Source organism: Eulemur rufifrons, chromosome 19, assembly GCF_041146395.1.
Source record: "Eulemur rufifrons isolate Redbay chromosome 19, OSU_ERuf_1, whole genome shotgun sequence".
NCBI classification, from domain to species: domain Eukaryota; kingdom Metazoa; phylum Chordata; class Mammalia; order Primates; family Lemuridae; genus Eulemur; species Eulemur rufifrons.
Genome location: NC_091001.1, coordinates 91,827,086 through 91,841,874, shown reverse-complemented (window position 1 = coordinate 91,841,874; position 14,789 = coordinate 91,827,086). Strand labels below are relative to the sequence as shown.

At 47.7% G+C, this 14,789-nt stretch overlaps 1 protein-coding gene across 2 annotated transcripts in view; it reads right to left on the bottom strand.

Annotated features, from left to right (window-relative positions):
• Window positions 1–14,789, bottom strand: part of XDH (xanthine dehydrogenase) — a 62,069-nt gene that overhangs the window by 26,934 nt on the left and 20,346 nt on the right. Inside the window, exons 8-17 of one of the 2 annotated variants that reach the window (XM_069494825.1) lie at window positions 14,775–14,777; window positions 14,420–14,506; window positions 13,089–13,230; window positions 10,678–10,770; window positions 9,902–10,053; window positions 8,542–8,635; window positions 7,105–7,214; window positions 4,801–4,985; window positions 3,056–3,230; window positions 1,684–1,767 (exon numbers count right to left, since the gene is read on the bottom strand). In XM_069494825.1, the coding sequence (XP_069350926.1) occupies window positions 1,684–1,767; window positions 3,056–3,230; window positions 4,801–4,985; window positions 7,105–7,214; window positions 8,542–8,635; window positions 9,902–10,053; window positions 10,678–10,770; window positions 13,089–13,230; window positions 14,420–14,506; window positions 14,775–14,777 (1,125 nt within the window). The remainder of the gene's footprint in view (window positions 1–1,683; window positions 1,768–3,055; window positions 3,231–4,800; window positions 4,986–7,104; window positions 7,215–8,541; window positions 8,636–9,901; window positions 10,054–10,677; window positions 10,771–13,088; window positions 13,231–14,419; window positions 14,507–14,774; window positions 14,778–14,789) is intronic. The other variant, XM_069494824.1, reaches the window with a different exon arrangement.

Genomic DNA, 14,789 nt, shown 5'->3' with positions numbered 1-14,789 from the left:
GAGGAAGCAGAGGGGCGTGGGGCAAAGGGAACAGGAGGGCACACAGGAATGGATAAGGATGATCGTAGTGTCATTATAAAAAGGAACAAAAAAAAAGGGACCTAAATGTCCATTAATTGGGGATTGGGTAAATATATTATGCTACACTCATACAATGGAATAATATATAACCATTAAAACAATTAAAATATACTTTTGAAAAATTTTAATTGGAAAAGTATGTTCATGTTAAGTGTAAAAACAAGCTGGGTGCGATGGCTCACGCCTGTAATCCTAGCACTCTGGGAGGCCGAGGGGGAGAATTGCTTGAGGTCAGGAGTTTGAGATCAGCCTGAGCAAGAGCGAGACCCCATCTCTACAAAAAATAGAAAAATTCGACAGGCATGGTGATACACACCTGTAGTCCGAGCTACTCAGGAGGTTGAGCCCAGGAGTTTGAGATTGCAGTAAACTAGGATGATGCCACTGCACTCTAGCCTGGGCAACAGAGCGAGACTCTGTCTCAAAAATAATAAAAAAATAAAAATAAAAACAATTTAAGTGTAAAAACAGGACATAGAACATTGTGTATATGTGTGTATTTGTGTGTGCATATGATTCAAATTCTATAGGAAAAGATAATATATGCTATAAATATGGTGTGTATATATATGTCCACATATGCAAAGGAAAAATGGAAAGAAGAAAAAATATAATAATGATTTTCTCTTGGAGGTGGGATTTGGGGTGATTTTTATTTTCTTCTTTATATTATTCTGTATTTTTCAAAATGTTTTAAAATGTATGAATTTTATAATAAAGTTCTGTTTTCATTTGCTTCTCAAAGTAATAAAAATAATAGCTATTATTTGATGAGTGTTTACTATATGCCAGATATTATCTAAGCTATTTACTTTTATTAACACATTTAATCCTCAACACCACTGTACAAAACAGGTACCATCATTATCCCCATTTGTAGGTAGGTGTAATTAACTTGCCCAAGAGGCACATAAGGGGTAAATGACTTTTCAAAGTTACAGAATCATGAAATGGCAGAGTTTGGGTATAAATCTAGGCAGTCAGGCCCCAGAGTTCACGCTGTGGACCACTGCACTCTACGACAGGGGTCAGTAAATTGTGACTTGTGGGCCAACTCTGGCCTACTGCCTGTTTTTGTAAATAAAGTTTTATTAGAACACAGCACATTCATTCATGTATTGCCTGTGGCACTTTTGTGCTACAATGACAGAGCGAAGAAGCTATAATAGAGACTATCTGGCTCTCAAAATCCCAAGTGCTCATAGGAAAATTTGCTGACCCTTTATCCAGGACCTTTCAAAAACTTGCAGTTGATAGAAACATTTTTTTTTTTTAGCATGCTCAAGAAGATTTCTAGGTTGGCACATTAGCCCACAGAGGAGCTGGAAAAGATAAAATGGGAAAAAAAAATTCTTTAAGGAATAGGTGCAGATGAGAGTTTAATCCCAAGAAAGAAATTTAGGCAGAGGGGAACTATCGACATTGACATCAATATGATGCCTATTTTCTTCACTGGATATCTATGCACAAGAGTAAGGAGCGTAATGCACCTGCATACAGTTCAGGTTGGTCCTTTGTCAGTGGTCAGCCACTGATCACCTGATGTAGCCTGATACTAGTGGCAAAGCCCCCTGATGTTAGCCATACGCCATCAGTACTCACTTGGAAGAGCTGGACATTGGTCGGAGGGTCTTTCTGAAAGAGTAAAGTGGCACTGACGAAGGTAGGGTCCAGTAGACCACACATCTGTGGAGGCAAGATAATAACAGAGGTGACCAGGACTATATTTCAATCATTGATCCCTTCCTTGGTTGTCCCCAAGTGATAAAAGTGACAACCTATCTCTTCATTCCTCATTGTATAGCCCTTTAAGTACTGGCTAGATCTCTCAACATCCAAACGTGGGCTCTGAGGGCTCAGTGTTTAGTAGCAGCCTCAGCTTCACGGCCAGCCACCCTGCACCAGCAGACTGAACGGTCTGTACTTTCCCCAACACACCACACTCTCCCCTTCCTTCCTGCACTGGTGCACGCTGCCCCCTGTGTCAGAGATACACTTCTCCCTGGCCTTCCTGGAAGTCTCCCTTACCCGCCGCAGTTCCATGGAAAGTCTCCCTTACCGGCCGCAATTCCATGGGGAGTATTTAGTGATAACGAATGTGTTCACACTACAGTCTCAACGAAAGCAAGGGGAATATAGAACTCTCTATGCAGCGTGACCCCAAATCTGTTTAGAAAGTGATATCTCCAGATAGGAAGATGATAGATATATTGATAGGTGGGTGGAAGGACAGATAGAAACAGAAAGAGAGAGAGATGGGACAGACAAATGGACAGATAAATATAGGCGAAAGATCACACGAATTAAACAAAATATTAGCAGTGATGTTCTCTGGGATTTGAGAGTAAGAGTAATTTAAGGTTTTCTTTATACAACCCTGTATTTTTTAGGTTTTCCACAATAAGTCCTTATTACGCCTTCACTGACCATATTCTCCCACACTACGCTGCCCCCAGTGCCGGGTGCAACCTGGCGTGTACAGGCGCGAGATCAATGTGTGCTGGTGAACAAATCTCAGCCTCCCCCGAGCGCACGTCCTGCACATGCCACGGCCCCCTGGCTGTTGCAGCCCCTGCTGACATTCCCAGCCCACCCTGCCCTCTCGTCACACTCTACATTCCCTTCCAGCCTACAAAACCACAGTCGTATCCACTGTACTGCCAGAAGGATCATCTGTTTTGCCCGCCCCTTTTGCAGAATTCACAGCTGAAACATAGAGACATGTGACTATTCAAGTTCTCACGGTGAGGTGGTGACACACCCGTATCCCGGACACCCAGCCCAGCGCTCTGCCTCTCAGCCCAGTGGTCGCTCCCACCTCCGTGGCTCCTGGACTGTGCCCCTGGTCTCTGCTCTTCCGCCCTCATGCCCAGAGGAGAGGAGCAAGTTTACCACGCAGACCAGATTCTCACGTCCCCCCCCTCCAAAAAAAAATGCTGCAGAGAACCTGTGCCTCGCCAGGCCCCACACTCACGTTTTCTGGGTTCTCTTTGCCCAGCTTCTGAAGAACTGTCAGGTAGAACTTGAAGAAGAAGCTGAGGGTGAGGGTGCGCCGGAACTCCACCATGCCGCCAGGGGCGTCGGGGGGCAGGCGCAGCTCCTCTGCCAGGCCTGCGCTCACGTCCTGCAGCAGCTCCTCCTGCCAGAGCCTGCGGAGAGCAGAGCGTGGGAGCTCGCACCCCACTCTCCACACCCCTTCGTGCGGAGCTGGCTGCCCAGAGCCTCGGAGTCGCACAAGCCTCAGTTCAAACTTTGGCTCAGATACTTAGAGGACTTTAGGCAAGTTACTTAACCTCCTTGAGCCTCAGTTTCCTTATCTTTAAAATTAGATACACTAAAAAAGACCACAAGAATATAAATATTAATAATTAAGTCTATTGAGTCCTTACAATGCACTAGTCATTATCCTACATGCTTTATATGAATTGTCACTTTTAATTTAAATTAAAAAGTATAGTAGGGAAAATTCTTATACCCATTTACCAATGAGAAAACTGAGGCATGGGGAGAGCAAGTAACTTGACTTACGTTACTGATTTGGTAAATGTCAGAGCCAGAAACTGGAATAAGGATGCAAATTCCAAGTTGAGCTTTCTTGATCCTATGTGGTTATCTTAAGGATTATATAGGAAAATGCCAGTGAAGTGCCTGGTACAATTGCTGTTATATAATAGCTGTAGTAATACTGACAGTATTAGTAGTAGTGGTAGTAGTAATAGCAGCAGTAGTACCAGCAATAGTAGTATTTAATATGAGCAGTAGTATCAGCACCAGTATCAATACTACTAGTAATAATACTCACAGTGGCAGCAGCAGTAATAGTAGTGGTAATGGTAACAATATGAATAGTTATAGTAGAAGTAGTAACAGTGGTAGAAGAAAAAGCAGTATTAATGGTAGCAACAGCACCAGTGATACTACCGGCAGTAGTAGAAGTGGTAGTAGCAGCAGCAATATTACTACTAGTGTCATAGCAGCAGCAATAGAAGTAATAGTAATGGTAACAGCAGCAATGCTAAAAAGTATCAGTCATAGCAGCAGCAACAGCAAGAAATACTAGTAGCGGCAGCAGTACTAGTAACAATGGTAATAGTGATAGAGTACTAATGGTAGTAGTAGTAATCACAGTGGCAATAGCAGTAGCAGCAGTAATGCTATTAGTAAAATACTAATATTAATAGTAACAACAGTAATAGTAGTAGCAGTAATAATAGCATAAGCAGCAGAAGAGGTAGCAGCAGTAGTAGCGATAGTAATAGTGATAGCAGTAATACTAACCATGGTCATGATAGCAGTAGGGATATTAGCAGTGATTGTAGCAGTAGTGATAGTACTAGCAACAGTAGTAATAGTAATAGTAGTAATGAGTAGCACTGGTAATCATAGTAGTAGAAGAGTAGCAGAAGCAGATGCAGTAGTAGCAACAGGAATATTAGTTGTAGCTGTAGTAACAACAGCAATGGTATTAATAATAGCCGTAGTGGCAATGATAATATTAAAGCAATGGCAATACTACTAGGAGTAATGCTAGTAATAACACAATAGCAATAGTAGTAACAGTGGTTATAGTAATAGTAGAAGCAAGAGCAGTAGTAGAAGCAGTAGTAATAGTAGTAGTTGCAGCAAAAATACTACTACCAGCAGTCATAGCAGCAGTAGCAGCAATAACAGAGTATCAGCCAACAGCAACCGCAGTTTCCTTTTGCCGTTAACCCTTACTTGGACAGCTGCTTCTGGGAGGTCTTGAGCGCCGAGATGGTTCTGTTGGCCATTCCACCATAGCAAAGAGCCAGCTCCTTCACCTCTGTGGTTCCTGGCTTGAATAAAACTCTCATGCCGCTGGTCACCTTGGCAATGTCATCTTCTCTCCGGGAGGCCTGCTTGAATGCTGAGAAAAACTCACCCTAAAGAAAACCCAGAAACATGCCTGTTTTCCACCCTGTTTTGCAAGGACTGCAAGTGGCAAACCCGAAACACAGGGCTGTGAGGAGAGGGGAGTCACAATCAGTGGCGGAGCGGCCCAGAAGTCAAAGACAAGCATAACTGACACCACATTTTTAGAAGGTCCAGAGAACATTCCCAGGAGCTGAAATGGTGTCAGAATTTCTCCCTGTTAGTCAGGAAAGCTGGAGGTTAGGGACAAAGTACAACTGGTGGTCTCCACCAAACGTGCAGCTGGACAGGAGGAAGGGGCCTTCACAAAGCCTCCTCACCCCCTTGCCTTCCCCACCCGGAGCCCAGTATGAGCGCCCACCAGCTTCTCTGGGGGCTGTGCTGAGCCCTCTGTTAGCCTGCCGGCCTGCCTCGCAGACACAGAGAGCTGCCAAGGGCTGTTTGGAAACACCTCCAGCTGTGGCCGCCACAGGTGCTCTCTCTAACTCCTCCCTCCCACCAGTCTGCTCGCTACATTTAGGAATCTTGTTTCCTGAAAGAAAGTATCACACGATGAAACAACTGTTGCCTTTGTGATTTAAACACACTTTACCCCCTGGGTCTGAGCCAGGATCTGTCTTTGGGGACAGAAGGAGAGTGTGAGTTACTTTCCAGGTAAGAGCCACGTGACTTCAAGCCCTTTCCATGTCAGGTTCCTCTTGAGGTCTGAACCCATCCTGGCATGGCAACACCCAAAGTAACAGATTCAAGGAAAGTAAGAGATTCAAGGAAAGCAGATCTATGGGGGAAAGCACAACAAGGCCCACTGCTGAGACTCCCAAATGGTCATAGGATTTTCTTTGAAGAAGCCGTGGAGAGCCCCTCCTGAAGACAAAGCTAGCTCAGATTCCTGGTGTCAAACATGACCCTGGGACACAAAGGCCAGAGTTCAAACCTTGTTCTGGAACTAGGTTCCAGATGCTCACTCCCAGGACTGCACCAGGCTACGGTGACATTTTCACTGGGATGCCAATAGCCATCAGCATCAGGTTGACAACACTCTTAAGAGAGCTTTCTAATTCTGGGTATTACAATCTCCTTTCTTTTATGAAATGATGCTTTTTTGTTAATGACTACACATGGCAAAATAAAAGCTAGGTAGTGCTGGGCCTGTTTCCTCCCCTCTCCCCACTCATAATTAAAAAAAAATTACTGAACTGTGAAATTCAAAACTCTGGGAATCACTGCTCAAAATGGTCTAAAAGGACAAGCTAGAAAATCATTAAGAAACCACCTCAGGGATATAATTGCTCTAATTTTAATTAGCATTCTCATTAAGGAGGTCAAAATTAGCAAGGGCAAAACATGCCTAGGAACACTCGCCAAAGCATGAGCTGTGGGGAACCTTCATACCCTCCTGACAGCTGCTCCCCAGGCCTCTCACAGACCACTTTTCTGAGATGCCCGTCGTGGACTGTGTCTTGAGTTGGCAGCTGCTGAAAGCGGGGAGAGCCACACCAGGTCAAGATACTGCGGGCCCTAAGGAACAAGAGCAAGGCAGCCAGAGGTGTCCAGACCCACCCCAGCAGGCCAGAAGAGCTGCTCACACAGCAGGAATCTGTTGGCACCGACACCTCCTCAAGCCCAAGGTCAGCACATGTAGGTATGACTCATGGCATCTTCCCCACTCAGTTTGCAAACCCTACACTCTTTACCGCAGGACAAAAAGTCTCCTCTGATGTGGGGCAGGAATATTTGGCAGCTGGCTGTGTTCTTGCAATTGTGGCATCTTCACTGGCTCTCAGACATCTGCCAGGAATCTTATTTATTTTTAGTCCTCCCAATAACCAGCACAGTAGGTGACAGGGTGCCCATTTTACAGATGAAGAAGTTGGGGCCCAGAAAGGTGAAATGACTCATTCAGAACCATATATCCAGCTGTCTGGTTTCACAGTCCATGTCCTACGCACCCCTACCCTGCAACTTCACATCATCCAGAGAGGAAGATGGTTGGTTCATTAAAAGTGAAGTTCAGAGACAAAAACATCAATGTTAAAGTTGAGGGATGTGCAAGTTGGTCCTGAGGCAGACCCTGGTCTTTGTTCTGGGGCCTGGCATTGTGCAGACACTGGACCCACTCCCAACACTCACCTTCCTGCTGTAGGGGATCTCTATGAAGAGAAGTATCTCCTCCGGACTCAGCAGGGTCTTCCTGTAGCCAGGGAAGAAGGTGTGATCCATCCAAACAGTTCTCCTGGTGCCTGTACAGAGGCAAGATGGAGAGGGACCAACGTGAGGGAGAGGCAGGGACCATATCAGAGCAGAGGACAGCTCACCAGTGGGACTCTTCACCCTGGAGTCTGATGCCCATAGTCAGAGGGAGCGACTGGCACAATTGTGGCCAAGTCCCCCATCTGAAATCCTTAAGCAGTGGTGTGCTGGTGAATAGTTAACAACCTGCTCTTTGGGGCCATGGGGGAGCCTGCTCTGTAGCATTCCCCAGTTTCTGTAGGATAAAGCTCCCACCAGAGCCAAGTTCAAGCTGCCAGCATGGCGTCACTGACTGTGAAGCTGGGGAGGGGGCAGGGCAAAGGTTAACACAGCAGCCCTGACTACTGTCCTCTGTGAGGCCTCCTCACAAGGTTGGCCCTCGGGAACTTGTGTTTTGGAAGGGTTCCCACCGTGCCACGACATGAGCAGCTCACTGTGCCCAAACTAAACCATATGGCTTATGCTGAATGCCTGCTTTCCTCTGGGAGTCTGGACTTTTGGTACATGCCATTCAGAGGCTACCTTTGTGACCAGGCCCCCCAGAAAATCCTGGGTTCTGAGTCTCTCACAAGCTTCCTAGGTAGACAAGACTATACTTGTGTCATCACAACTCACGATTGGAGGAATTAAGCACATCCTCTGTGACTCCACTGGGAGAAGTGTCTGGAAGCTTGTGCCTGGTTTCCCCCAGACTTTGCCCCATACACCTTTTCCCTTTGCTGATTTTGTTTTGCATCCTTCTGCGTAATGAGTCACAGCCATGAGTAGGGCTATGTGCTGAGTCCTCCTAACGAATGTCAGATCCAGGGTGGGCTTTGGGCTTTGGGGGAGCTCACAGTTGTGTAGCGTTTCCACAGGTGTAAACAAGCTCAAGAGTACACATAATAGAAAAATGAAGTAAAATAATTAGGAAGTGACGAATTTTGAGTATCTGTTACCTTTGTTTTGATTATAACTTATTTCATTGTGAATTTACATAATTTAATTTTTAATAATGCCCATGTTTAACAAATGGCTCATAGAATTCCTGAAAATCCAATAGTCGGCTACAGTAAGCCAGTACATCCCAGCCCCAGCACAATGCCATGTAAGGCAGACGCCTGGACAGCAGTTCCTATTGTGAATTCTTTATAAAGAAAAGGCCCAGCTCTCCTGGCCCCCAACTGGGATGCATTCCCCTTGCAGCTTCCCTGGATTTAAACTTTTAGACAGATAGGTCACTGAACTTTGGGTTCTGTTTCTCCAGAAGATGACTTATCTAGCGAGATTTTTCTCGCCCAAGTCCTTCTTTCCAGACTTCTGCTTCAGGCAGCTCACCTCTGGATACGAGAGTCAGCTTAGCCCTGCTGGCCATGAACACGGGGTTGAGGTCGGAGATGGGGCTGGCCGTGATGATGTTCCCTCCAATGGACTAGAGCAAGCAGAGAACGTGCAGTGAGAACCCACCCCTGGAAACCCTTGCTCGTGCAGCTGGCTCCTGCACACAGGGCAGGCGGTGACACCTGCTGTAAGGGGACCCCAAGGACCTGCACCCCCTGTAGACACAAGACAAGCACAGTCAGAAAATCTGGGCATTCAGAAAAATGTGCAAAACTTGACATCAGTTTTCAATCCTAAATTTTGGGATTGAAGTCTCAGCCCTAAAATTTACCAGGTAAGCCCCTTTAGATTTCCTTGCTTGATTTCGGCAAACCCTTTTCTGAAAGGATTGAGGTAGTTTCTCACAAAGGCCATATAGAGTTAGTAAAATAGAAATAAAAGATAAAGATCAAAGATCAAGGAAAAAGAGGAGGAAGTTAAAGTTGAGTAATTTGTTCTGTTTGGACCTGAACTTCCCAGAAACTTGGCACAAAATGTAAGAAGATCAGATACGGGGTTCTCATTATTAGAAAACAGAAAGAGAATCAGTTGCACAATGGAAACAAAGTTCTTCCTGGAAGTAGGTTCTAGCAGAACTAAGGAACTCAGTAGAGCTCTTATGTCTCCTCATCTATAATCAGACGTGGCAGACACTTGGGGTGGGGGTAGGGGAATAGGAGTAGGCTATTTCATTTTCAATTTTTAAAAAATTAAAAATGGAAGGAAGAGCTTTCTTCCCAACAGCATAAACTGTTGTGAACCTCCAACAGCACAGGGTGTGTGAACACCACCATTTGCAACCTGGGAATTTCGGGGCTAGTCTGAGAGCTGGTTATGAATAGTCAACAGGTGAATCCCTCCCCCCTCTTACGGGGGCTCTGCCTCTGGTTCTCCCTAATTCTGAAAGGGAGAACCCCTTGGAATTTTGTCTTCTTCCTCACATATCTCGTATTCATCTACTGATGGGCACAGCCAAGCTCAGAAGCGGGAGACAGAAGGCTGTGTCTCTGCAACCTCAGGGGTGAGGACCGAGTCGCAGAGCGAGAGTTTTCCAGAGCAGCCCACAGAACACTTTCCTCAGAAGCACCGATCCCTGGGCTGCATCCCACGTCCCAGCTCGGAGTCTCTGAGGGTGGGCCCAGGAATCTGCATTGTTAATGGGCACCACCCCACCTGCCCGGGCAACTCTAAGCACTTACGTTTGAGGCCCACTGGGCTGAAGCACAAGAGAGTCTGCAGCAGCAGCCAGACAAGCCGCCCTGCCTTCTGTGACAGGCCCGGTCTCCCAGGCCTTGCTGGCCTCCCAACAGGGACTCACCGCCACAGACTTGACCTGCTTCCCAGCAAACCAGCGCAGCTGCTCCAAGACTCCTCTGAACACCTCTGTTTTCTGAGCTGGAAGCTTAGCAACTGCATCAACCAGGGTCTTTTCCACAAAGCTCAGGGGGCAAGCAGCTCCAAAGGAAATACCTGGGAACACATGCTCAGAATAACATCAATCCTTCTACAGCTCAGAAAATGCTTTCATATACAGCTCCTATGAAGCTTTAGAGCAACATGAGCAGGGCTGAATCAAGACTTCTATATTTATACGGATGAGGAAATTAGGGCCCAGAGAGGTTAAGTGACTTAACCAATGTCACATAGCTAATAAAAGAGTCAGTACTCAAGCCCGGGCATCTTGATCCTACAGCCTATGCTTTTTCCTCTAAACCACTGATTCTCAACTCTATAAAATTAGAATTTCTGGGGATGAAGTCCTGGCATTTTTTTTAAAAAGCACCTAGGCACAACCCCTCACCTCCCCAACCCCTCCCCTCATGGGTGATTCTAATGTGTAGCCAGGATTGACAACAACTCTTGAAGATCTCACAGCCTCTTGCCCACTGGCACCCTGCTCTGGGTGCTTGGTGGGAGAAAGGCAATGAAAGGGGCCCCTCCCCAGCCTCCAGATTCCCCAGGGAGTGAAGGGGGCCCAGGAGTAGCAGGAGGCAGCCAGAGCCAACAGGGAGCCACCCTGGCACCTGCCATCCCCTCTGGTGACCCATCCCCAGCATCACAGCCTCTCTGTGGGCTTGGCCAGCCTGCTGTTACCCTCAGGTCCATGCTGCACCGAGTTCAGCTCCGGGATCCAGGCTGGGCAGACGATCAGAGGAAACAGCATGTTCTTAAACTTCATCTCAATGCCTTGAGAGAAATGAGAAGCCTGAAGTCATAGGCCCACGGTTGTATCATCAGGACAGGCCTCAGCAGTATCACACACAGGATATATGACATATTCACACACATGCTCCGTGGGTGTCTTGGGATTAGGAGATGCAGTGGACAAGGTATGGGATTAGGTGCAGTCTCTGGACTGTCAGCCCTAAAACTGTCTTTCTCTCCCTCTCAAAAAAAAAAAAAAAAAAAAAAAAAACCTATCTGAATTCAAATGAAATGGGTTTGAATTCATTCTAATGTATTAATGTAAGTGTGTGCATGTGAATGTGTGTGTAATAACATTAGGAAACACAGGAGATCAAGCTATGTCAGGAACTCTTCTAAGCACCTTACTTATTTCAACTCATTTAAATTTCACAACAACCCTATGAGGTACTGTGATTTTTCGCTGTTTATAGATGAAGAAAGTGAGGCACAGAAACAGTAAGTTTCTTGCCCAAATCACACAGCCAAGAATAGACAAATTTTAGCACTTGAGCTATAGTTAGTGTTGCAGTGTAATAGTAATACAAACATGAAAGTCTGACATTAAACCAAAAAGGGAAAACAAGAGAGAAAACTTCAAATCTGTCCTTCAGTCCCCAGTAGCTGTCAGAGTTCTCCAAGATGCATGACTTCACAGGGCCACACATGTGTCTGGTTTATGTTTTCCCCAACTAATCAAGTTAGGAACCTCTGTTATACAGATGCTCCTCTGTTCCTTAGACCCAGCGGCCTCAACACCTCTCCCAGCCCCACCAACAGGGCTATATATGGGAAAGGTTAAAAAGAAATGCCTGTTCACCCCTTCCCTCTCCCCCAGTGCTGCTTAGGATTTCTGAAGGGGGCCCAGGCTTCAAGGAGTCTGGCTTGTGTGTTTGAATATCGCCTCAGAGGATGAAGAATGGAGATTGAAGCAGAAAGTCTCTGCCCACATTCCACCAACACCCTGCCTTGGCTGGAGGTGCTGATGCCATTGGGGTGTGTGTACAAAGGAGGAGGGAGGGGGGCAGATAGAAGTAGTCTGAAGAGATTATTCCTAATTGCAGAGTTTACACAATCTTTGTGAATTCCTTTCTCTTGGAATCCACAGGACGCTGGACATTGTATGACTCACGGCAAGAAGCATGTCAAGTGTCAAAGGATCTCCCAAGATTCTCCCAGCCACCTTAGACCATGCCACCTCTGGACTACATGGGCTGTGAATCCTGTTAAGCCATAGCCACCAGGATCACATCACCTGAGGCATGTCTCAGCCCACCCTGCCACCCCATTGTGTTGCAAAACTGCAACGTTCGTGTTCACAAGGGCAAAGCCAGCTTTGAGCTCCATCAGCACTGACACTGCCAGGCCCTCCTTTCTGTGGCTGTGGGTCCAACTAGAACCCAGGGCTTCAGGGCTCCTTCAGAAACCAGAGCCAGGAGTCTCCCAGAAGCTGGACTTGACTGCTTAAAAGCATGACATACCCCCACCCCCCAAACCAGAGGTCCTCTAGGAGAAACCTCAGCTGTGCCACTTAGATCCTCACTAGGCTTGAGACCCAGTAAAGTGGAAACAGGCTAAGCCAGGTTGAGAGATGGATGGAGACTAGCAGAGGCCTGGGCAGCTCTGGGCAGCCCTGCCCTCTCTCCCTGTCTCTTGAGGCACTGGGGCTGAGAGCTGCACATCCTGAGTCCCTCAGCCCGGTCACACGTTGCAGGCCTCACGCCCCAGGTGGTGGCACCAACAGGGCAGGTGGCCATGGTCACAGACAACACAAACAGTCATACTTGGACATCTCCTTCACCTTATCACATCACCCCCCAGGAAAGGGGAGGCAAAATGTGACATCTAAGGAAGCCCCAGTGTCCATCAGAGCCTGGCCTGGACACTTGGTTTACTTTCCTCCCTCCTCCCTTAGGCTAGGAGAGCCTTGAGGGAAGGAACCGTGTCCAGGTGACCTTTGTATGCCAAGCCCTTCCCAGGAGTCCCTGGCTCATAGCTGGCACTCTGTAAATGTTTGTGGGGAAAAGTCAATGTGCACACAAGGATCTCATCTAGTACCCAAAACAACCATTTGAGGAGTTATTATTGCCCCATGTAAGAGAAGGGAAAAGGAGGGAAGGGGAGGACACACAACCAGCAAGGCGCTGAGCCAGATCTGTGCCACTCCAAAGCCAGGGGTCTTTGCAGGAATTCAAGTGTCCAGGGCTCCTTGGGGGCTTTGAGGCAGTCAGTGGGGCAGGGGTGGGGTGCACAGGGGCAGGGTTGGGGGCGGTGAGGGGGGCAGGAAGGACCCAGCAACACTCCCAGGCCCCAGGCCTTACCGATCTCCGTGTTCCCCACCACCAGCTTGGCGTCAGGGTGCAGAGCTTTGAGGTCCAGCAGCTCCTTCAGGGTGGAGGCCTGTATCCACGTCACACGCTCCCCTTCAAAACGCAGCTGCTTCCGAGGGGTGTCTTTCAGCCTCTGGGAAATGTAGTTTTCTTACTACACTGCCTCCCTCTTCCCACTGCCATTCCCCCAATAAATTGCTTTAATCCGCAATCAGCTCTTCTATTGGCATGTTTAATACTGAGTTCAGGATGAAGATATATGTTAGGCGGGAAGAAGAGGGAACTAAAACATTCTAAGGCAGGAACTCCCTTGGGACCATTAAATACACACTTTTTACAAGACCTCCATGAAGGAGGCATGTGAGCCTCATTTTTCCAGGTGAAAGACGCACCTGAGAATCAAGGAGGTTATGGGACCCGCTGACAGTCACCTGCCATGAGAGGACCCCAACTGACCTGGCAGACAACCCAGGTTCCTGCAGTGCCCCACATGGACTCCAGAGGGCGCAGTGGACAAGGTGTAGGAAGCGGTCTGGGAGGAAGGGGCGTCAGAAGGGGACGCCTAAGAGGTCTGGTGCCCGGTGCATGCAGGGTGACGCTGGGCTGGGAAAGACACCCCCAGATCAAGCTGATGCGTTTTCAAGGTTTCGCAGTCCCGAGAAAGATGTGCAGGCGGCCTGCTACAAAGCCATTCTCTCTGGCCTGTTGAGCCTACAAGGCAGTCTTCGTGAGCTCAACACCCTGAGAAATTGCCCTTGACAAACTCTGGGAGTGCTTGATTCTGTCCTTGCCATAAATGCTGGAGTGAAGGTGAGACAGTTGGTGTGGAGGGGCACCTTAAAACAGGGGTGCAAACTGCAGGTCATACCCTGTGAACATAGCTCTCTTTTTTGTTTTTTAAATGAATGGGCTGCTTGTAGAGAGAAGAATAGGTTGCTTGTGTGTGTGTGTGTGTGTGTGTGTGTATGTGTGTGTTGGGGGGCAGGGGTCATACATTAGATATAGCCAGGAGGTCAACAAATAGTTATAGAGCACCTACTACTGCTACACACTGTGACCAGAGACTCAGTCCCTGTCCTCACAGGGCCTGTCATCTAGCGAGGAACAAAAAACACCAAATTAGTAACCCTGAGTGTGACACGTGTGAGAAGGGCAGGGGCTTGGGCGCATGCGACAGAGGGACTCGGCCCAGCAGGAGTGTCAGAAAGAGGAAGGGAAATGCCGGCTGAAACCTAAAGCACAAGGAAGACACAAGGTGGGTATGGAAATACAGCAGGTCTCCAGGGACTGAAGGTACAGCCTCTCCCCGAGGCGTCACCTACCAGCAACTCTGGGGGGAAGATGGGCTCCTGGGTGGGATCCAGGGGTGTGAATTCCTCTGGTTTGAACAGAGATGGCGACAGACTGAGCTGCAGGGAAAGAGAACAGGTAAGTGATATGCTGTCTTCTCCTTTTGAATACCCCATAGGACTGATCCAGCCCTTTCTCTGAGCGAGCTAAGTCCCAGCCCCCAGCAGGCTGGTGGAGGGGCAGACAGCTCCCGGGGAGCAGGAACACGAGGTCTTGCCGGAGACCCCAGGCTGACGTGCACCTTCACACTCCCATAGCCTGGCCATCACCGACCCTTGCCATAGTTTCCTCTCTGGCCCCCACTGCTGGGGTGTGGAGAGAGTCCACTGACTCATCTGAGCC